Source organism: Pleuronectes platessa, chromosome 7, assembly GCF_947347685.1.
Source record: "Pleuronectes platessa chromosome 7, fPlePla1.1, whole genome shotgun sequence".
NCBI classification, from domain to species: Eukaryota; Metazoa; Chordata; class Actinopteri; order Pleuronectiformes; family Pleuronectidae; genus Pleuronectes; species Pleuronectes platessa.
The window spans coordinates 23,697,836-23,720,843 of record NC_070632.1 but is presented as its reverse complement, the minus strand read 5'-3'; the positions used below and the strand labels follow the sequence as shown (position 1 = coordinate 23,720,843).

Below are 23,008 nucleotides of genomic sequence, written 5' to 3'. Positions count from 1 at the left end.
CCCAGCTTCAAGTTAGGGAGAGTATATTACTCCAGTTAATTTAGGGCTGTGCTGTTGTTAAACCAGCAGATGTCAGCAGAGAGCCTTCCTCTCACTCTCCTCTCTGCTGCTCGGCACATCCTCATCTCTCCTTACTGTCAGTCATGACATGTGGCTGAATGCCATTGAGTCACAACTCTTTGCTCTACCTCCTCATCACATCTGGCAAACAAAGCAGCAGCAACATGGACATCTACAAACGGTGAGTAACTATCTCTTTTTCCCACTTTTTTTAAGCTACTATATATCGTCTCAGGCCTTGACTCACTTTTGCATTAAACATCTGTGCTGTGTTTTGAGTATTTCATATAAAACTACTTCATAAAACATTTTCTTCCCGCTTTTCAGTGAACCTACATTTATAGGATGTTTACAAGTCAAAACAATTCAGCCAAATTCCCCCAAAATTCCACCTGACATATTAGGTTTTGAAAAGGTTCTGTTGAACTTGAAATATTTTTGATGTTAAAATTATAAAAGTATGTTTTTTCCCAGAGAATCTACATGTCCTTGTACTGTATTCATTGATTAATGGCATATGATGACAGCCGTCCACTATCCAAAGCTGATTGGATAGTGAATGGCATAAATTCATTACTTCATTATCGAAGAAGAATTTATTGGCTGACTGATATTCAAATCTGCAGAATTTTCTCACAGTAAATCATCCTCATCACTTTAGCTGAATATGTGCAGTGATTACATCCACTCAGATTAATATAATGAAAGAACTGAATCACCCACTTTGTTCTGTGTTTTTGAATTTTTATTTAGTGAAAAAGTTTTTGCGTGCTCTAATTCTGCCTCCTCTCTTCAATGTTCGGCAAGATGCTCCCACTTCCAGTGAAGGAGGACAAAACGCACAGTTCTCCCTCTGAGCAGAAATGTGTGTAAAGGCTACAGATCATCTGAAGTGAACATGACGCCTTCAGTCAGACCACACATGTCTTCTCAGACTGTAAACTTTGGAAGATCCCCACCTGCTTTGTTTAAATCAAGCTCCTGAAGCCTCGTGTTCACTGAAATGTACCAAAGCGCCATGTGGCCGTGTGACTAGCAGCTTTACAACTCACTGCTGGCCTGCTGCTATAATGGAAACTGTATCTGTGCTACATTAATCATGTCACCCTCTCCGCTCCGACTGTTGTGTAACAATTGCTCCATCCCCCTTGCTTGTCTCCGTGGGAGGGAACCTGATAGCGTCTCAGCATCCAGTCCATGGAGGCGACTTCCTGCAGCCGAAATTTACGAGGTTCCTGAGAGTTGCAGAGGTATTTCTGGAGCCGGTTGGCCCATTGGTCTGAAGTTTCTCCACTACCATAAAGAGGGCTGACTTTTCTGCTGAGTGGGCACTTCGCATCCTATATACCCTGTTTATTCTTTACTGTATGGGACTTGGCAGCGTGTCTGCCCCTTCTTCTTCACCTTCCTCGTCCCGTTCAGTAGGTGAGAGTCTCTCCTGCCGCTTCTTTTCACTCTGGCAGCAAACAATACAGGGAGTCACACTGAGGTTCTTGTTAGCAAGTGGGAGGTTGGTTTATTCCACAGATTATTAAAGGTGGTGCTGCACGTGTGATCTTTGACCCCTGAAGCTGCATTCAGAGGTTTGGAGGTAGAAACAGTAGCTGAGATTAACTGTACTGGTTGAAGGACACTGAAGGGCATTTAGCTCAGGCACGTTGACGTTTTTATTCAAACCTTAAGTGAAACTGATGCAAATGTTTATTTTGATGGGGTCTTAGTGCAAGATCATGGCCTTTGGATGTGTTTGTGTGTTTTGCATTGTGTTGTTGAAATGTTGAGGTTTGGTACTTAAGTTAGAAGTGCATGTTAGATCATCCCCGCTTAATTTTCGAATACGTAAAAAATCGATAAAATTAATTTTCATATATTATATTGCTTTTCTCTGTTCAGTCTTTCTGTTCTTTTTTGAGATTCTCCTTTTATAACGAAGATTTATGTTTGTGACCACTTTTGAAATCATGGAATACCTATCCAGAGTGGTGGAAGAGAACCAGTTCTGATAATAATAATTCAGAATCTTTTTATAATTTTTTATATGTTCACAGTATCATTATTTGTGGGGAAACTGACCAGTTTCAAGCCTCAAAGCCTCTGCATTATTCGTGTCTGACTCTTCATATTAGGATCTTAACAGTTTCTGCACACGCCCCCCGGCGCCGGCATGCCTGCAAGATGTTGGAGTTGGTGTTAACAGCCCTCACTACGTGCTTTGCGCTGCATTTGATTGCACTGTTGGTGGCATTTCGTGCTCAGTTCTTTGGCTCGCCGTAAGAAGTTAAATTCCAAGCAGAATGTCTTCAGAGGAGCCAACTGTTCAGCTCCAGGGCCACGGCATCTGACCCCGCCCATCCAAATTTAGCCAGTTTGTGGACACCGGCAGCCGGTTTTCCATGATAGTAAAGTGGATCACGTTACCTGCTGGAGGTCAAAGGGTCATTGATGGATAACATGGGGGCAACAAGACTTGTCCAGTCCAGTCAGTGTGTTATATAGAACATGTCTGCCTGTGTTTAACTGAGTGTTTTCTGTCTCTGAACAGGGTGTAAAGATCACAAGCAGCCAACATGTCTGAGTGAGTACAGTCTTTTCTTCTCCTTTTCACTGTACTGGTCTTGTTAACCTGCAAAAGAAAGCTACACTCAAACTATGCACATTTCATCTGACTCTTTAAAACAGCATGTCTTTAGATGTATTTTATGCCACCTTGGGGCACTGCCACACATCTCAGGGATGTATTGGATTTAAATACCAGTGCAGTTCCCACAGCGATGTTTGATCAGAATGAACATAGGATTTGATTAAAAACGTTCTGTTGTGATCACAACAGAAGTTGAATATTTTTGACATTCTGAAAAAAAGAGGATGTATGTTATGATTTTGTGCTACAAAAATACTGAAAAAACTGAATTCAACTGAAATAAAAAATGTAATCAGTCTATTTTGTGAACCTGCACCCAAATGCAGACTTCTCTTGAAGTCTAAGTTATGTTAGGAGCTTTTTTTTGGAGCGTTAGGAACCATTACTTTCTACATCCAAATAAATGTGATAATAAATTAATAAATGTACCCGGCAAAGATTCTAGGAACTGTTGGGTCTCTATCATTTTTAAGATCTTGACCTTAATATGTGAAGTATCTTGAGATAATGTATGTTATGATTTTTGCGCAATACAAATAACATTGAAATGATTTGAAACCGAAACTCTGGAATCATCTGTGAGGTAAAGGTCATAGTGAATATAAATGTTGCAGGATGGTTTATAGGCTCGACCTTTGGCTTCAGATATCAGCAGCTGTAAGTGTTGCTGGCATGTGTGAGGAGAAACACATCAACTGCAGGCTGAGGATGTTATATTAATACATTTAATCGATCTGTATTTTCAAATGGTTGCGGCTTGTTTTCCCTCCACATATCACTGCATGATGAAGCACTGACAGGTTAACTCATCGGCTTCATTGTCTTCACTTTAAGTGCCGATATTTTATTCATGTGTTGGTGTGACATGATTTATCCCTCATGGCTACTGCTAACTTTATCAAATCTTGCTGAAACAAGTGAAGGACGCCAGTGCTGCTGTTGTACAGGAATAGCAACAAAAAAATTGGGTTATAAATTACGTGCGTTCCTGTCTGTACAATAAGGGTATGGTCACAGCAGACACAGTTCTACGGGGCTGCAGAAGCATTCATTGCTGAATAATCAATGTCATCATTTAATCAGTGGGAACTAATGTATTAGTGCGTTGCATGATAGTGTGTCATGATGTGTCACGTTGGACTGCGCAGCTGCTGGACCATAAATACCCAACTCAAACACACAGCAGGGTAGAGGGTTCATTTTGGGAGCGCTACACTACAGGAGTATTATATCCTGTGATGCTGGTTTCTGTCAGTAGGGGATAGTATTCAGCAGTGGATCCTCCGAGGACTATCCAAGATTCAAGATTCAAGATTCAAGATTTTTTATTATCAAATGCACAACAATAACATTAAGCAGTCGCTGGCAGTGAAATGCTTGGGTCACAGGCTCTCTTCTAGCAATGCTCAAGTAATTACAACCTAAAAAATAAAATAGAAATAGTATAAAATAGAATAAAATAGAATATCAAGAGCTGTGGGAGAGCGTGAGACACAGCAGCCTTCCTCGGCGCCGTCCTCTACTGTTCAACCACTCATTTTGTTAACACCTTTCTAGTTCCACAATAATCCATAACTTATCACAGTAGCAGTAGCTTATTATTTGTATTGCTGTAGCTGGTTTTATTTCATTAAGGGCCATTTGTAAATCAAGTTAGTTACTGTCTGGTTTCTAAATAAATGCGGGCTTAACAAGACATTAAACCTAGATGGACACTCAGTAGAGCCCTTAACTCTGCCAACAGTCCCATTAAATACAAATAAACTGCTTACACTTATTTACACCAATTGTTCAAAATATTACTTTATTGCACAATGTTAAACAACGTGATAAAAAACTTCCTGACACACGCATCCTTCCACCAACTGTCATGGCAACCTCTCTAGATGTTTTTGTGCAATGTTGCGTTAAACAATAAACAAACGGACTGGGTTCAATGAAGGTTTTAGTTATAATCACATACATTTCATAAATGTATATAAACTAGGTTATAATCTGATTTTGATGGACCCCATGACCTTCATGTGTCACTGTGCACTGGTGCAGGTTGTGCCAGTTAGCTTAGCTTAGCGTGAAGTATGAAAACAAGGAGGAACATTGAGCCTGGTTTCATCCGAAAGCAACACATTCACCTCCCAACACCTCCATCACTAAAAACAATGATTTATTGTGTTTCTTTGCACACAACCACATGTAAAACTGTGTTTAAGGTATATGTAGCAGGTTGAGCTTTAGAGGGTCTGGTACTCCACGACAATTTTGTCATGCTGACTCATTTTCAGCCTTGGCGCTAAGCTAAGATAACAAGCGTGCGTTGTTTCCTTATATTTGACGTACAAATATGTAATATCAGCGTTCTTATGCAACTCTGCCAAAGAGCAAATAAATGTAATGCACAAAAGTTCCATCCTTTTCTGATTGTAACTTTCTTATATTTGCCTCAAAGTGTAAAGAAAATGACGTCCAGCCGCAGGCATCACCTGAAGGTGAGCATAACACCTCCTCTTTTCACCGGGATTTTTTCAGCAGTGTTTAAGTGTCAGTAAAACCTTTTAATTAAAATTTGACCCATCATACTTTTATGTCCATTCAGAGTCTGATGCTGCAGATTGCTGCCACCTGGATCGAGCAGGAGAAGATCGATGCTGTGGAGACAAAGGAGGCCTACATGGCCGAGGCATGTCCAGCCCCTGATCTCAACCAAGACCAGGCAGCCCTCATGGTGAGACATCAATAATATCTTCATCACTGATGCAAATACTCAGTTTCTGAGTTTTTCTGATGTTGAATAGACAGAATGTTCAGTCTTTTGCCTCAAATAGTGAATGAGCTTCTGAAACTGAATTGAAATCATGATTGGAAACTCAACCCTGCTCAAGTTTCCAGAGATTAACAGCTGTTTGAAGCTTAAAGCTGGAGTTTTCCCCAACTGTTGCTCTTTCCAGCACAGAGAGAGAAAAGGTTTGAAATCCTCTTATGGTGGAGCTATCAAAAAGTTGTCTGTTCCTTTCAATCCACCATTGCAAAAGATGAACATCAACAAAGGCTCAGAACCAGGATAAGAACTACTTTATTCATCAGAAATACTTTATTAAACTATATAAAACTTTGTAAAAACTTGATTATTTCTTGGCTACAGCCAAGAATAGAAATCTGAACGAACAAAGATAATATCAATAAATAGAAATTAAAGAGTATTAAATAAAATAATGTAAAAAAACGGATTATTGTCAGTGATTTAACACAATGATTATTTGTTAAATCTAACAAAGTGTCATTTTTATGACACATGCTTTCTGTGTAAAATCTTAGAAGTAAGTAGAAACTGTATTTTTCAGCTGATAGTGGAGTAAAAACAACAATATTCCTTTGTGGGATGGAAGAATAACCTATTAGCTAGAACAGATGTGGTTTGCTTCATGTATTTATTTGTCAACAGGAATTGTGCAAAAAGATCCACCAGTTCATTGACAAAATTGACGATGCGAGGTACGACGCTGAGTCCAAAGTACAGAAGGCCGACAAGGAGGTGAGACACATGAGATGAAGTAATTGGCTTTAAATCATTGTTTGGTCAGTTGTTGAGACTTAAAATTGGATTTGTCCAAGTTGACATTTCCTAAATCTTTGTCTTGCTAAAGCAACTTTGCTTAGAGAAATTTATAGAATCTGCAATTGTATGGTTACATTACCAATTAGAAATGAACATTGATAAAGCAACTGATAAATTTTACCTGGTTTTACAGATCATTAGATTTCTAAAGTGAGATGAACAAATGGCAGAGGACAACTCTTATGTCTGGTGATTCTTAGTGAAACGTATTCGAAATAACAATGACTTGTTCAGTTGTCCAACATTGTCAACTCTGTTAAAATCTATTACCCCATTTACCTGCGTTAAAATACATTTTGTGAGATCAGACAACAATCAGATGATACAAAATTAAATATATTCATGATGCACTGGGGATGGATTGTGATCTGATCAGTTGAACCACCCGTGGACACATTCTGACCCCATTGAGAACAAGAGTAAATGCAGTTGTGGTGTCAATAATCCACATACAACAATTTAGTGGGTGAAAATTATATCACATGTGACAGCTCCAAATCAGCAAGGCAGCAGCATCCATTAACGAGTAAACACAGGAAACCCTTCTTCTTCTTCTTCTTTTTCTTCTTCTTCTTCTACTATCCTTTTTGTAATCAAACAGGAGGATGTGACATGAGCTGGAGAGTGGGATCAGATCACATTGTCTCAATGTGTTTAATTGTCTGTCCCCTCATCTGCTGCTATAACTATACTATAATAAGGTGTATGTGAGAACATTTAATGCACTTCTGGATGAGCCTTATTTCTCGCAAATAATTATGACTCTAATAACTATAAGGTTAGTATGTGCTTACATTCACATGTTGGAAGTAAACCAGTGGTATAAAGGAATTCTTGTACCAGCTCAGTCTGCAGTGTGGTATCCTGAACCGTCCGCCTGAGGGCAACATTTGGCCGTTTAAACGAGGCGTTCAAGATTAGACTTAAACTGTGCTGACAGCTTACCATACCAAATTACACTATATAGATAGATTGATAGAACAGGAACATAAAATTGAAACTTGAGTTTAGTTTCCATCTGTCTTTGGATTGTATCTCCTTTTAGTTTAAGAATAAATGTTAATAAGCAATATATTAAATTTACTTTGGGTCATGGAGAATTTTTACAAGGTCTGGTAGGGATAGGGTTACAATGTTTTTATCCTGTTCACTAATGTTGTATTTTAAGCATTTCCGTAAACACTCAAAGTTTGCAAACACATATTAGTGTCACTGTAATATCTCATGAGTGTAATGCATGAAAAACACTCCTTTAGTGTTCAGTGAAGAAACTGTAATTAAAAACATATATACTTGTCAGAAAAGGTTGTAGGTAGATGAGGCATTGTCTTTGAGCATCATCTGAGACTTTCTGTAATCGTTTGGAGCGAGTACTTGTTCCTAAAACCTGTTGGTTTCACATATGAACTCAATCGTCACTGATGTTTCTCTGCCTCCAGATCGAGGAGCTGAAGCTGAAGGTGGTGGAGCTGGCCGGAGTGAAGAAACCCGCCTTGAAGAAGGTGCGTATGTCTGCTGACGCCATGCTGCAGGCTCTGCTGGGAGGAAAACACAAGGTGACCATGGACCTGAGGGCCAACCTGAAGCAAGTCAAGAAGGAGGTCAAAGAGGAGGTGAGGAGAGATTACAAATGTCAAACTGTGTTTCATGTGACACTTGAATTGACAGTCCAGACCAAACCGTGCAGCTTTAACAAGTTTGTGTTGAGCTTCCTAAGAAGTTAAGGTATAAAGGTTAATACTTTGGTAAACTAGGAGAAGTACCTTGATCCTTATTTTCCAGGAGTTCAAGCAAGTTCTCATCTGATTCAGTTTTTTCATTAGAATATCAATGTTACACTTCAATCAATCATTATTGATCATATATAAAAACGTATGATTTAATGATGCCGTTGGTGATCAATCAGAAGAAATGACAAAAATGTAGCTACTGAAGATGGTAAATTCATATTTTCTAACACTGATGATTATCACCTTCCAAAATCCCAAGTTTCAAAGACAGTAAATCACATCAGTCAAGTATAACATCAAATTAACATCCAGAAAGTCATGACATATTTAAAAAAGTATATTGAGATTGTAAAAGAAACATTCAGAAAATGTATCCAAAGCAAAAAATTGGGCAAACTAATTAGAATCGGGAAACTTTGAGTTAAAACTATTAAACAGAAAGCAAGCACCATTTTCTTCTGGTAGAAAACAACTTCCATACATTTGGTCTCCTCATCATGCTGTCTTAAACACTCAGGTCACAATACTGTCCATCTTAAATGACCATATCCCTGTTTCACTTCCCACCACTGATCAATGTTCATAGGTCTCTGAGCTGTCAAAGAAACCAATGATTCTCACTGCCCTCTGACAAACACACAGAGTAATAATCCTGTCTTTACTAAGCACAGTCTGCATTTACTATTAACTAGCTGCTTATTGGTATCCTTTAGATGTCAGAATTTCCCATAAGAACCAGATTATACCAGTGACATAAAATTATCCAAATCTTCCCTAATAATGTAACAAGTGTCCTAAAACTCTTATTCTATTAAACTCTGCTGGTACATTAACAAAAAAAAACAATGTGTTTCCAATATAAACCAACTATTACATGAAAATGTATCTGGAAAAAGTTCAAACTTAACGAAAGAAGATAATACTAGTTTTACAGATTTCTTTCAATGTGATAGATTCATAACTGTATCTAAAGCAGGCTTAAAGAGGCTGCAAGTTGATTTTTATACTCAAATTAAATGAGCGGTGATCAGGGCTTCTGAACTAAAAAGTTTGTTATTTAATAGAAAAGGAGACATACTGGCCCATTTTAGATTCAAACTGACTGAAAATGGAGGAAGGTTCTTGTGTTATGTTAATGTTTTGTGTTAATGAGTCTTTGTTGTTACTCTCCAGTCAACAGAGGCAGTCGGCGACTGGCGTAAAAACATTGAAGATAAAGCCGACAGGAAGAAGATGTTCGAGACTTCCTAAATCCTGGACTGGAGATGACGATGGCAGGGGAGACATTTCTGTCCGCTGTCTGAGAGACGGAATGTATGTGTCCCTGAGTCAAAGCAGGACACACTGGGACAAGAATTTAGACACTTCCATTCTTTTCTTTTCTTTTTTTTTTTGTGATACGTTCACTCCCAGAGAAACTGAACTCAACCAAAGTAACAGTCACAAGATCTGACAGAGACACATCAGTTCAAAATGTACAAGTTTTCACTGAGTCATCAGAAATAAATGTTTTGAAATAAGACTTAGTTTGTTTGCTACTTTTATCTGCATTTTAATCATTCTTCATTTTGTTTTTTTCCAAATCACACTTCATCAAAGTCGCACTTAAACAGCACATTATAATGAGTTATAAGTTAGTGAAAGCATCCTAAAGAAAGTTTAACATTCTGGTAAATGTGATTGAGTACTGTTTTTCTGAGAGTAGGATAAGAAGAGGCATCTCTCTCTGAAGTCTGAACTTTGACTAGAGGATGTATTTACCTTAGCACCTACCTTTACCTTAGAAATTTCTTTTTTCTTTTCCTGAAATGTTGAACTATTCCTTTGGAAGACACACCAGATAAAAGACAACTTCAACACAAGTATCACTAAATAAAATCAAACACATCTTAAAACTGCTGATTTGTGTCTGTATCTCTAAGGACATGATGAGAGGAAACTAGTGTGAACCTGTTTAATGGAAAACAACATGTAGGTCAAACTCATTTTAAAAACACAGAGCTTTCTATTTGTTCAGAAGACTGTAAATGTGTACAATAGATAAAATGAGGCACAAGACAATTGAATATTTCCATTTGAGTTGATGGAGCAGCTTAAAAACATTGTGTTTGGGTCGACGTTCAAGATATTTCTTAAAGAAAACCTCAGTTTAAGGTTAAAGAGTGTCCTCAGTTTCTTTCTCTCCAGGAGATCTTGACGCCTTCAGATCCACTTGAAGTCTTTTCACAGAGAGGGCGGTTAGCACAGCGGGGCTGGGCCGGGTGTATTTCAGGAGCTCGTCGGCCCATTGGTCTGTCCAGGAAACCATTTCCATAAAGAGGATCTGGGCAATTTGCTGAGGCATCGCAATCCACCATATATACCCTATTTCATTTTTCACTGTCTGTGGCTTTGGCAGTGACTCATTTTCTTCCACCAAGTGTGTCTTATCCTCTTCTTCCTCTTCTTGATAGGTGAGAACTTTGTTTTAAATCTTCTTTATTTTGTCAATTTTTTTCCAGCCTCTCTGAGACCAGCCTAAATTATTTAACCTGACCAAAATTTTTTTTAAAACAGGGTCGTTGACATTTGTTCTCTGAATTTGACCCATCCTGACATTCTAAACTCGCTTTCTACATGTTAGTCATGACATCTGACCTTTTTCTGATAGACCTCAATTCATGAGACCCGTTCATCTCCACTGTTTTGTGTTTTATGATCCTGAAGCTCAGGGTTAGTAGGTGTTGACTGTAGCAGATAAAACAGAATTATCATCATGTCGTCTGACCAGATGTTAAAATATGTTGCTGTAAGAGTCTGAAGTGGCTTCAGACTCTTACAGCAACAAATGTTTAAAAGTAAGTGGCTGTAGTTTTTTACTTTGTGTCACTTTTGACAAACTTGAATACCCTTAATTAACCTTTCAATTAACATGAATATTGAAAATTGTAAATTATATAATGGATGGATTAATATGTATATTTAATTGGTACGATTTGGATCTGCTGGGTCAGTGTAGAATTGAACGATCTTCTACAAAAAAAAATTGAACTGTATTTCTTTGGTTTTTTCTTTAAAATGTCAATAAGAAAAGCCATAAATGTCATATGCCCTGACCTCAACCATCAACTTTAGCTAATGATATTTCACTTAGGAATTTTTCAAATGAATCCTTAACTATCGACATACGACACTGGATCCGTAGCTTCCCAGTTTAGTTCAGTCGACGTCGCTGCTCTTCAGCTGTGGCCTCAGATCACATTACGGCAAAAATATTCTCGTCTATACATCTCCATCAGAGCGACAGCACATGCTGATCTCAGAGAACCTCACTGCTGTCCTGATCTGAACAACTACAGCGTTGTTCAGTTTAAAACATTTAAAATGTATCCTCTGCTCAAAGTGTTTTTATGTGTTTCCTCATGCAGCTTGTGAACCACAAAAACTCTCACGATGTCTGAGTAAGTAACATCATCCGTGTTAACATCCATCTGGTTTCCATTTCCCCTGAATCATATATGTGCAGAAATATCTGTTTACAAGCACATAATGGTAGATTGTTTTGTCTAAAATATTGTTTTGAAAATAGGAATACAAAAGCAATAGTGGTTACAAGTAAGCAATTAGTTTAATAGCTAGGTTCATAATATGATTGTGAAATTTGGTCAGATCTACTTCACTTCAACTTCCCGACTTCAAAAAGCAAAACATGTCCTTCAACATGGATGTTGAATTTGACTGTGAATATGAAATTAACTGACTTGTGAAACAACTTCTCCTCAAACAGGAAAAAAATGCACTCCAGCCGCAGGCAGCACCTGAAGGTAAACCAACTCATTTCTGTTTAAATGAACGCTGTTACAGCCCTGGATAAAAACATGTGTGTTAAACCCCCTCAAACCTAATTGAAGAGGACAGTGTTGTGAGTGGACATCTCTCTGTTGTTCGTTCTGCAGAGCCTGATCCTCCAGATCGCTGGGAGCATGCTCGAGCAGGAGAAACAGGATAAAATAGCGGAGAAGGAGGCCTACATGGCCGAACACTGCCCCTCCCCAAGCATGGCTGGAGACCAGCACACTCTTATGGTGAGAGGAGTGTCTCTGTTTCCCTGAAGTGAAAAAAGAAAGAAGAAAGAGGATTCAGAGTTTAGGAAAAGCCTCTGAAGGACCCTTAGATGCAAAGAGTTAGGACTTGCTTGTTGAATAGTCAGTAAACATCCAATGAGAAAACCATCTCAAGATTTTTATGAGCTTATCAATTTTGCCTTGGGTAGTGCAGTTGTTCCTGCTAATAACCCAATATATATAAGCTCAAAAGCATTCTGGTAAATGTGGGAGGTCACTTTTGAAATGACAGCCAACATTGATGCCAGACTGGACACATTTTTCAAAAACTTTTCTTCAAACGAACAGTCAATGTTTATTTTGGTAGGTTGTTATAATTAAGTTTAATTTTTTCTTTACCTTTGAGTTGATTTCCATATTCGGCCATAGTCCAGATGTATGGACAGCGAGAGGTACTAAATGTGTGGAACAATTTTCCACATTTTACTCAGATTTATTTGTATCATCACTGTCATTATTTTAACCCTGATTGTTCGACATGAAAATCCCCATAGGGTTTTCAATATGGGCAATTTTAACATGATAAACATCCTCATAATTCATATAAAGGTTACTGTTTTTTTCCTTTCTTGGCTGAAATATCAAAGTACCAAAACGCAATGTGTACACTGTTAACATGAGAAGTTTGTGTGTTGACAGGAAATGTGCAAAAAACTCAATGCCCTCATTGACCAGGTCGATGAGGATAGGTATGACATCGAGGCCAAGGTGCTGAAGGCCGACAAGGAGGTAAATTTCCCCCCGATAGCATCACAGCACCAGCAGCTGCATGAACGACGGCAAACTAAAGAGCTTTCCTCCCCGCAGATTGAAGACCTGAAGATCAAAGTGGTGGACCTGAGGGGTGTGAAGAAACCTGCGCTGAAGAAGGTGCGTATGTCTGCTGACTCCATGCTGCAGGCTCTGCTGGGCTCCAAACACAAGGTGACCATGGACCTGAGGTCCAACCTGAAGCAGGTCAAGAAGGAGGTCAAAGAGGAGGTGGGTACTGTGGATTTTACTGTGTTCTTTTTGGAGGTGGGATTTTAGGGTTACATCTGTACTTGTGCTGTCCTCTTTGTTAACAAACACAAGTATAGGCCTAAAGATTTCTGGTGGATTTCAAAGGGTAACTGCTGTGATTCGGATTTTAGATTTTCTATCTGCAAATACTGTTGATGTTGTTAAATCCTACCTCAGATAGAGTCTGATGTCTTAGTAGTTCCAATGAGTCACAATTAGAAATTCATGTGTTCTGGCACCATTTTGAATATGTTGGACCTTTTTTTTTTTCTGTGAAAAACATCAAATATTATTCTGATACAGCAATGGTTGATTGTCAAACATGTATGGTTATCATTATAACTAACCTCTGAAATACTGAAGTGGTATAACAAATCCAAGGTCCATCACATGACTCACATTCAAAGATCTTGACATCTAATGTTCTGTCTTTTTCAGAACCGTCACTACACAGATGGAGATATTTAAAACTTTACCTATTTATTCTGATGGCTCACCATGAGTCAGTTTAACTATATTGCATTAAAAAAACGCACACTGCTTACCTCTAGTCCCAAAATGTTAGAATAAAAATAGTAAAAATGTTGTGTCGTTTAGTCGACGGCTAGGATGACTTCTCACAAATGGACTTGTGTTCTGATTATTTTGTTTCCTCCACTCTGCAGAGCACAGAAGCAGTGGGTGACTGGCGTAAGAACATTGAGGATAAGGCTGACAGGAAGAAGATGTTCGAGACCTCCTAAATGGATCGCTGCTGTTTGTCTTTTCATTTTTTTGAACTCCACCTACCTTATATCAGTTGGTTGTTAATGAACGGTTTCAGTCGAATCGTGCGGCAGGTTGAACGTCAGGTTGGCATGTTGGAGCGGAGTCACCTTTGAGGTGTCTGAAAGTTTTTTTTGTGTGATTTTCTTTTTGCACTTTGTTTTGTCTGAAGGGAAGGGGGGGAATGAGTGTTTCTGCAGGTTCACAAAGCAACACACACTAACAAGTCTTAAACTCCACACATTCAGGGAATCATCCACACAAACCGAACCATATTGAATAATCACAATAAAGTCAAATGTGGAAGAAAATCAGTCTGGTGTTTTGTCATTTTTCCATCTCACCTCTTTCAGATTTACAGGTTGAAGACCAAAAAATACTGAGATCATAGCACCCTTTAAAATAAAGCTTGTTGCAAATGTTTATTAAAATGCTGCATAATTCTAATACTGAAATACTGAATTTTTGATTTACTAATTATTATTTTCTTGTAGTTAAATTGAATATTGGAACATTAAAAAAAAGACATTGGCTGATGAAACAACATTAATCAGTGTCATTAATCAGCAGCAACCTATTTGTATAATTTTTGTAGTCTTAATTATAATGATGAAACGATAATAGTGAATAAATTATAAATATTCCCCATAATTTGCATTTTATGCTCATATCTATTTTAAAAAGTGTGTCATTTATATCTTATCTAATCCTAAGGCTTTTGATAAGAAGCCCCCGTCCTAAAATAAAACATTAGAAAAGGATGTTACAATGCTTTCTTGTTTCTTCTCTTCTCAAAGAGAATTCATAGGTTCTTTGGTGAAACCCTGAACCTGCAAAAGAATTCAGATCATTGTACCTGTTTAAATAAATATATAATATATGTGTCCTGACTTCAAAAGCTGAACACCTGGCGCTCTGATGTATCCCAGTTCTGGCTCAGAAAGAGCTCACACGTTTGCATGTGTGTGTATATAGTACAAATATTTCACTGAAAAATAAATAGCCTACTTAGCTACCTACCTTCACATTTAAAAAAAAAACTATACAGTGTAATTGGCCATCACACTCTGCTAAGGCTATTTCATGCACCCATATGTACTCCTCTACCAACCTGGATAATTTCTTATGATTACCACACAGTGTGCATTTACAGCAGCAGTTTTGTTGTTAGTCAACTTTTTGGTAGTCTAGCCTTGGAGTAGTTTTAGAGCTTTCTAACTTAGGATGCAGATTAGTTGGAAGGTGAGAAGCAAGACAATACCACTGTCATGAAAGACGACTTTATTAAAGAAAAGGGGGCATGAAAATGGGCTTCTAAATGAAAAAAAAAGGTTTTTACTTAATTAAAAATCAACATAAAAAGAAAGACTTTTTCTAAAAGCAATTGGGGAATACCATTTTATAATAATCTGTTGAGAAAAGAAATTACACAATAACACTTTTCAAATTTGAAATGGAGCACATTGGTGGTGTCGTTAAACCAAGTCACAATCACCACCTACCCTTAAACCTAATCACAGCATCATCACATGAAAAATTGATTAATTTGACTCATCCTCCAATATGATGATGAAGACTGATTAATAGTAGGACTGCTGGATTGGACGCCATTAGTTCAGTTCTGTGTGACTAACAAACCGCGAACTATCATGATTACATAACCACTTGTAAAGGCAAATTGTTCACTCGAGGTAGAATCAAATATAACAAACCACACAACATTTATATTTTCTCTATATTCCCAAATTATTCTTAATCATGTGTACAGTCTTCCTCTTCCAGTCTGCGCCACAGGTGTCAAATATTGTGCCTCACATGACTCACCGCAGTGTTTATAACCTTAGATTTTGTGAAATATTTTGTCCATATTTAGACATTTTCTGATGATTCTATATTAACAAGGAGTGTACAGTTAAGGAGTCCGGAAGTGAATGTGGAAAAGTGCTGTAGTGCTCATTGGTGACATTTCAGGTTCAGGTGAAGGGAGGTGATCAGTGATCTAATATCCCTTTATTCCGGTTTCTGCATTTACTCCATGATTAAACTCACTGCTGATGTCAGAGCCTTGAACTCCACACACACACACACACACACACACACACACACACACACACACACACACACACACACACACACACACACACACAGACACACACACACACACACACACAAACACACACACACACTCACACACACACACACACACACACACACACACACAGATAGATGCCCTCACACTCCTTTTAAGGTGCTCTGCGCTCTCGCCTGCGACCTGCTGGGGGCCTGTGGCTCCGGGGCCTCTAGAGTTTCCTTGGCAGCTAACTCTGTCCTCTCGGCCTCCTGGGGAATGTGAGGATATGCCACTGAGTTATATTTGGATCATGTGACTTCACCAAGACTCCCTTTAAAAAAGTCGCTGTGAAAAGAAAGTGACCAGTTTTCTGGGCTCAGTCTGGAGCAGACAGCCTTTAGTGTAGTTGGGTTCTCCATAGCATGTATCTGCCATTGGAATAACCGTAATGCTATGTTTTTAATTCATTTTTCTAACGGAAGTAAATATTTGCTCCTATGTCCAGAAATGGGCATCTTAACTACTGGGCTGTGGGTCACTACAGACACCATGTTTGCACTCTACTGTATCCTGAAATTCACCAGCACAAGATTTATTAAAAAAATTCAGAGACCACCAAGTTCTCTCAACAGCAATGAAAACACTGATCATATAGATTCACCATCCAGTTTTACTGAGCCCAACGACAAAGCTACTTTCAGACAATCGCTGAAATCCAGTTAATCTCCTGAAATGATCTGAATGGGCTGTATGTGAGAATACAGATGTACTAGTGAGAATTGGATTAATGCCTGATTAAGCCTATGTGAGGACACAGAAGAAGATTATACAGAAGATTCACCATGAGCGAGTGATCGTGTTGACAACGTTTCTGATACACAACAAAACTGAGTTATTAACAAAAACCATCTAAATATCTCAGTATTAAAAAGAGGAGGCATATACGTAGATGACGAGGAAGACGTCAACCTGGAATAGAAAGATAATGAGATTCTCGAGTTTTATATGAAAAGGTGCTGTAGACAAAAACAAATGATCTCTGCATTGGAATTTATAGGTTATGTCCTCACCTCTGCATCTTCCTCCCTGTCTCTACTCCACAACTGAAGAGGTACACCCTATTTTATGACCATTATATCATCACATGGGACTTCAGGGCTCAGTAAGTGGATCTTACTTTCAACAAGTACCTGACATGTAGATGCTACACGGTTTAATTGGTGTCCAGGCACATAGCGTCACACTTCATTCTTCTGTGCCTCTGTTGACCCCTGTTTTTTTGTAAAGCAGATAATTAGACAATTATTTGACAACAATTTCCCAAATCGTGTAAACAGGGACTTTTGTAGAAGCAGTATTTCTTCCAAAGATGCTTTCACTCACTTTAGGTAGTTCTTAACCCACTGATGTACTAGTGCTAATTATTCTGTAGTTGCTTGATGCTATAAAAACATGGTGAAAGGTCTTCATCGAGAGCTGAGACTGACTCAGGATTGGTCAAACGTCTCGATGAACATTGATACTTCATCTTCTGATTCTGGCTCTAAATGCCGTTATCTGGGCAAGATGGCCGGTGTTTGGATCCGAGATATTTTGGTTTAATTTCTGGATAGTGCAGTAGCATGATGGTTACACTGTCCCTGGTCTCCCTTACCTCTTTACTCTCCCCTCTTTACCACCCACCTCTTTTCTCTTTCCCATTTTTCTGGCAGAGAGAGTTCATAAATACATATTTTAAGAAACACCTTGTTTTTCCTACTGGATTCACATTCGTGTCCACCTGGTGTCCACTTGATGAATATAGGTCTAATATTTCCTCTCTGCTCCTTAGCTGCTCAATGCTCTACTATGTTCAGTCTCTAAAAACCGCTGCTGCTGGAAAGTGCAATAAAAACAAAACAAAGGAAGCACAGAGTGGCCCCTCACAGGTGGCCAGGATGGTGGTAGTGCGCTGCGTTGCCTTTTTACATCCAACGCCCTGATTCCTGATGAAGGTTTAATGTGATTGATTTACAATGAGCACAGTAAAATCACAGGGACATTTATGTCCTTGAAGCATCAAATATCAGAGGGCAGTGATGGGTTCTATCCGTCCAATATGGCCTCCTCTAAAACTGATACGAATGTATATGGACTGAAGCTGCAAAAATATGACATTTTGTGCATATGGTCATTTGATGCACAAACAAAAAAGAATAACTACGACATAAATAAATAAACAGCAATTGGGCATAATGCTGGTTGATCGTCAGAAGACTGACAAATAATGCAACAGCTCTTTGCTCAGGCCTGATAATTGACTGTTGGTGTGTATATAGTTTTGAGGTCAGTAGGGGGCATGTGTGTCCTGTTTTTCTAGTCTGAACAGCAGCACTGAGGTCTGAGGACTCACTTCAGGTTGAGTTGGGATCATACCTGCAAGTAAACAGAATAGTTTGGTGCACTTTCATATTTTTTCCAATCTTTAATCTTTTATATGATTTGTTATCATCTTAATTTTTGTCTTTTGGTTGGGGCGGGTACGGTGTTGATTGGAATGAATAATTGTTTGTATATTATTCTGCATGCTATGACCCTTGACTGTAAATTCAGTAAATAGATGATGACCTCTTACACAGCTATCAAACTTTAATAATAGAAAAGTATCATTTTTTTTGTATAAAGCAAGTTTTTTCTTTTCTTAAAAAAAAAAAGCTACTTTCAGTCTGGTCTTACAAAGGATTTACTGTATATACAATTAAAGGATAATACACTTTTCTTTTCCAAATGTAGAGAAGAAAGAAAATTAACTGATAAAAATGTTAAATCTCAGTTTGTTGTATTTGTATTTTAAATATTGTCCCAGTAAGAATTTGTGATTTCTCAAAGCATTGACGTCTATATCCAGATGGATAATGTGAACTTTTTCTTGGACAGAAAGTGTCAACAGTTTATTGGATCTTGTCATAATGTCTGCGGACTTCAGGTCTTACCTCTGCATAAATAAATACATTTAATACAGACATTTAATCCACATCAATCCAATGTAAGGTCATACAGTTATACGATCACCCCCTCCACTTTCTGAGCTCTAGAGCAAGGTGCTATAAAAACTTGGTAAATCCATGACCTTTACTAACCATAAGGTCATGGTTCACACCCTGGATAATCCGGTCAGGATGCCAAGATGCTCCAATACACGGAACCTTACTGCCGCTTGCTGTTCCCGGAGTGTGTGAAGGATATCTGAAAGTAAAAGCGCTGTTTATAGAAGCCTAGTGACTTGTTATGTAAAGCCATTGAGTGGAAGGTAAGACTTGAAAAGGGCTTTATAAATACATTTCATTAACCAATTATCAAGCAATAAATGCATACAATAATATTGTACAGATCCTACTCCCAATGGAAAGTCACTACTTCAAAAGCAGGATCTCCTCTCTGTTTCAGTCTAGTGCACAGGTCAGAAAACCTGAGAGGTCTTATAGGGATGGAGTGAGTCACAGGTTTACCCAGGCACCGGACCAGGAAGGGATCCAAAACCTACTGGGAAGCCAGTGCAGAGAATGGAAAATGGGTTTCGGGTCTGGTAAACAATTCAGCTTTCTTATAAATGGTTCAGAAATGATCTACCAAGACAAGAGAAGTAGCAGCTGAGAAGACACGAAAGCAGAAATAATCCTCTCCAGCTCAGGCTATGACACACCAGCTCCAAGCTTCTTAGCTGTTGAAAAAATACAGGTATCAGGGTCAGGTATTAGATTTAGGTATAAAAATGCTTAGTCTGAACAAAACGAATGGGTCGGTTTTCAAAAGGGACTTGATACTCTGAGCAGCCATCACAGTTATTCTTCGTGCTTTCCTCTTGATGGGCAGAAATGAAGACTTGAAAATGATGACATGTTGACTTAATGTCTTATTAGAAGAACATTTTCTGCAACTTAGAAGCACACTTCAGACGAGGTCTGCTCCCTCTCTACACCAGCTTGAGAATGTATGAGTGAATGCTTGTGTGATTTGAGTTTTCAGGTGTGTTAGTTTGGAGTTATTTTTCCGAGCTAAAAAAACTGTGGTCTATTTAAACCACGCTCATTAGCATTTGCAGCAGTCATTTTTTGGCAGTAAGGGATTACAAACCTACCTCAAACCATATTTGGGAGTTCAACTTTCATTACATTCATCATTCACATTTTGTGAGTTTCAACTGTTCCAGATCAGTTATGATATGATATTACACGCACTAGTACACATGTATGTGGAAACTGTAGTTGTGCATACAACATTTACTTGAATATTTGTTCCTACTAAGCATTGAGAAGCAAATTACACTGTGATTCATCATCTTTGTAGTGAGTAAGTTGGAGTGAACATATTATGTTGGCTCAATCCATATGTGTATGCTGATCTACATATTTCTCATTGGTGTAGTAAAGCAAAGATGGAGGTTTAGGTGGAGGAGGAGGGTGTAAATGAATCCTTTGTCTCTCAACTAATGTTCATCACTGCCTAATAAACTGCAGGATCAGTGTAAATGCTGTAATCTATCATGTTTAAATGCATGTGTGCTCGACTGCACACTCACAATTTAACTATTTTGACTTATCTGTGAATGTGCAGTTTATGATAGCAGGACGCTTACCTGTGCAGAAACAGTTAAATGTATAAATGGAATTTACAGCTTCCCCTTTTGGGGAGCACTTCTTATGCAATGTGCAGTCTGTCCTAAAACAGTTTTAACAGATTCTTGGGAAGTTTGACTGTGAGAGTAGTAATTAGTTTTTATTGCAGATCCTGGGGATTTTAAAAGTTTTTTTTTAGAACACTGTTGAGCATCCTGCACTTTAATCATTTTATTAGGGACATAAAGAATCAGAAAGACTTTCTCATGTTTGTGGATGTATGAAACGTTTTCTAGCACATTTAACTCGAAGTTTACTTTTTTTCTTGACAGCCTTTATTTCCTGCATCAGTCAGCTGAGCGTGGTGAATAATTGCACAGATCATTTCCATCTCTTCACTCTGCTGAATCAGACATATTGCTGCTCTGTCATGACGTCTTACTGCAGATCTCATGACTGTAACCCAAGCAGATCCTTATAACTGACCCATGCTGTAAAGTCATTTAGGGTTATTATGTCCAGCCTGCTGGAGGTCATCGTAAAAGTTCAAGGCGTGCCATTACATTTAGTGCCTGCTCAAAATCTCATTAACTTTCCCCCGTTTGCACCGAGTCCCATATGTTTTCACTCAGAGTACACCGGAGCTCACAGATGGAGAGGCAGTGGTTCTTTGCTTCCTTCCCCCGGCTGGAGGTTTGTTGAAACTTGGCATCACACAGCTTCTTTGCACGCTTGTTGTCATCTCTGGATCAAAAGTGATTTATTCTTTTTTGAATTCGGCCTTCCACCAGGCACTCTGCAGTCCACGGTCCTCTGTACGGAGAGCAGGTTTTTGTTACTGAGAACCTGGCAGGCAGTTGAACGCAGCCCAACCTGCTGTCCATCTGGTGTGTTGTATATCAGTCAGACAGGACACAGGAACAGGTTGATCTGATTTCAAACAGCCCTGCATCCCGAGAGGAGCAGCTTCAGATTTAAGAAAGACATCTGTAAAACTGAAAAAAGCACAAGAGACACCGCTGGATAAACCTGTAAAAAGGCTTTGCACTGCTTCATGTCAAACTTATTTTTCCATTAAAATAGCACCAACTCGCTGACACACAGTAAAGGTGGGTTGAGATGTAACTTTAGATCAAAGCAGAGGATGTTTTGCCCAAGTTAAAATATTTTTGCAATCAATTTATCACTGAGGGTGAACTTACCTCTCGTCCTGTCTTACATTGAAGCAAAATCATTTTGATGTTACATAGACCTATACTAGGCAGAGAGACAGTGCTCTAACTCTGGATTACTGTGCAGGAACATTTGCAAAATGCTTAACAGTAAAAAAAGGGAGAAGACGGGTGCATCTGGAATCCTGCCAACCCGGTGAAAAATAAATGGATGTTTTAATGGACCTGGTGCCGCCCATGATCAGTGTGTTTCAAGGTGTGTGTCTGTGTGTAATATGTAACTTCATTCCAATCTGTTAACTCTCATTTTTGTTTCTATCACTTTTTTTCTTCGCATGCTAACTGGTTTTCCTCGACCCGACCTAAAGCATCCAGTCTGCTATGAAGAAGTAGCTTTGCTCAGAGTGATAACATCTTATGAAATTTATAGCAAGGAAACACTTCTGATTGCAGAAAAAAAATTGTATTTAGAACCATTCAAATGTCATGTATTAATTAAATTAATAATTACTACAATTATTATTATTATTAAACTGGATAGGTTCAGATCGGGTTGATTCAGCTCAACAACTGACCATGACTGCATAGATCACAGCATAAGTTTTGAGATTTATATCATAATCCTGCTTGAAAACAGGTTTACCCAACAGGAACCGAATCATGTAATTGAACTTGTGTCAGCAGTGTTATATTCTCTGAATACATTACTGGTCAAAAGTGTTTTGAAGAGGAGTCCTTATGCATCATGTGTAATGAAACCACAGGTGACATCATTCTGGACCTGAATAAACAATGAAACATTTAAATGGTGATGAATGCGACATTTTATGGGGCCAATGTTCCAGGCAACAATAGATATTTTCACAAAAAAATATAAAAATCATTTACCTCAAAACTACTTTTAAATCACTATATTGGTGCCTACCAACATTTAAAAGAATGGATTCTCCTGACTGACATTCCATTACCTTCTTAGCTTGTCCTTTTAGTAGTCCATACATTTAGTAAGCAATAAGACACTACAATGAAAATAGGTTTGCAGACAGAAGACTAACCCTAACCCTAAGTATTTCAGCAGGAAATTATCTATTGCATGAAAGTATTAAATCAGTGAAGATGCCAGTAAGCTTTGCTACTTAAAGGCAGATCCAGTTTCCTGTGAAATAGCTGCTCCAATGATGCCCTGATACAAGTAAGTACCTGCGGCGCCTCTGCACACCACCCTGGCTCTGTTAGGCTAACAAAGCATGTGGAGA

General features: G+C 38.5%; 2 protein-coding genes across 2 annotated transcripts; both read left to right on the top strand.

The window, feature by feature from the left end:
• Positions 1-158: 158 nt before the first annotated feature.
• Positions 159-9,295, top strand: LOC128444785 (troponin I, fast skeletal muscle). Its single transcript, XM_053427442.1, has 6 exons — positions 159-241; positions 5,148-5,187; positions 5,295-5,423; positions 6,141-6,230; positions 7,754-7,927; positions 9,218-9,295. Exons 1-6 carry the CDS (start codon positions 159-161, stop codon positions 9,293-9,295), a joined length of 594 nt encoding a protein of 197 aa, XP_053283417.1.
• Positions 9,296-10,439: 1,144 nt separating this feature from the next.
• Positions 10,440-13,892, top strand: LOC128444416 (troponin I, fast skeletal muscle). The gene is made up of 7 exons (XM_053426897.1): positions 10,440-10,497; positions 11,452-11,484; positions 11,811-11,847; positions 11,980-12,108; positions 12,787-12,876; positions 12,955-13,128; positions 13,815-13,892. The coding sequence occupies exons 2-7, from the start codon at positions 11,477-11,479 to the stop codon at positions 13,890-13,892; spliced, it is 516 nt and encodes a 171-aa protein (XP_053282872.1). The 5' UTR covers positions 10,440-10,497; positions 11,452-11,476.
• Positions 13,893-23,008: the final 9,116 nt, after the last annotated feature.

Coding starts and splice junctions, on each gene's coding strand:
- LOC128444785 (XM_053427442.1), top strand. CDS start 159: ATGCCATTGAGTCACAACTCTTTGCTCTACCTCCTCATCACATCTGGC. Junction 242..5,147: donor AACATGGACATCTACAAACG/GTGAGTAACTAT, acceptor TTTGCCTCAAAG/TGTAAAGAAAATGACGTCCA. Junction 5,424..6,140: donor AAGACCAGGCAGCCCTCATG/GTGAGACATCAA, acceptor ATTTGTCAACAG/GAATTGTGCAAAAAGATCCA.
- LOC128444416 (XM_053426897.1), top strand. Junction 11,848..11,979: donor GCCGCAGGCAGCACCTGAAG/GTAAACCAACTC, acceptor TTCGTTCTGCAG/AGCCTGATCCTCCAGATCGC. Junction 12,877..12,954: donor TGCTGAAGGCCGACAAGGAG/GTAAATTTCCCC, acceptor TCCTCCCCGCAG/ATTGAAGACCTGAAGATCAA.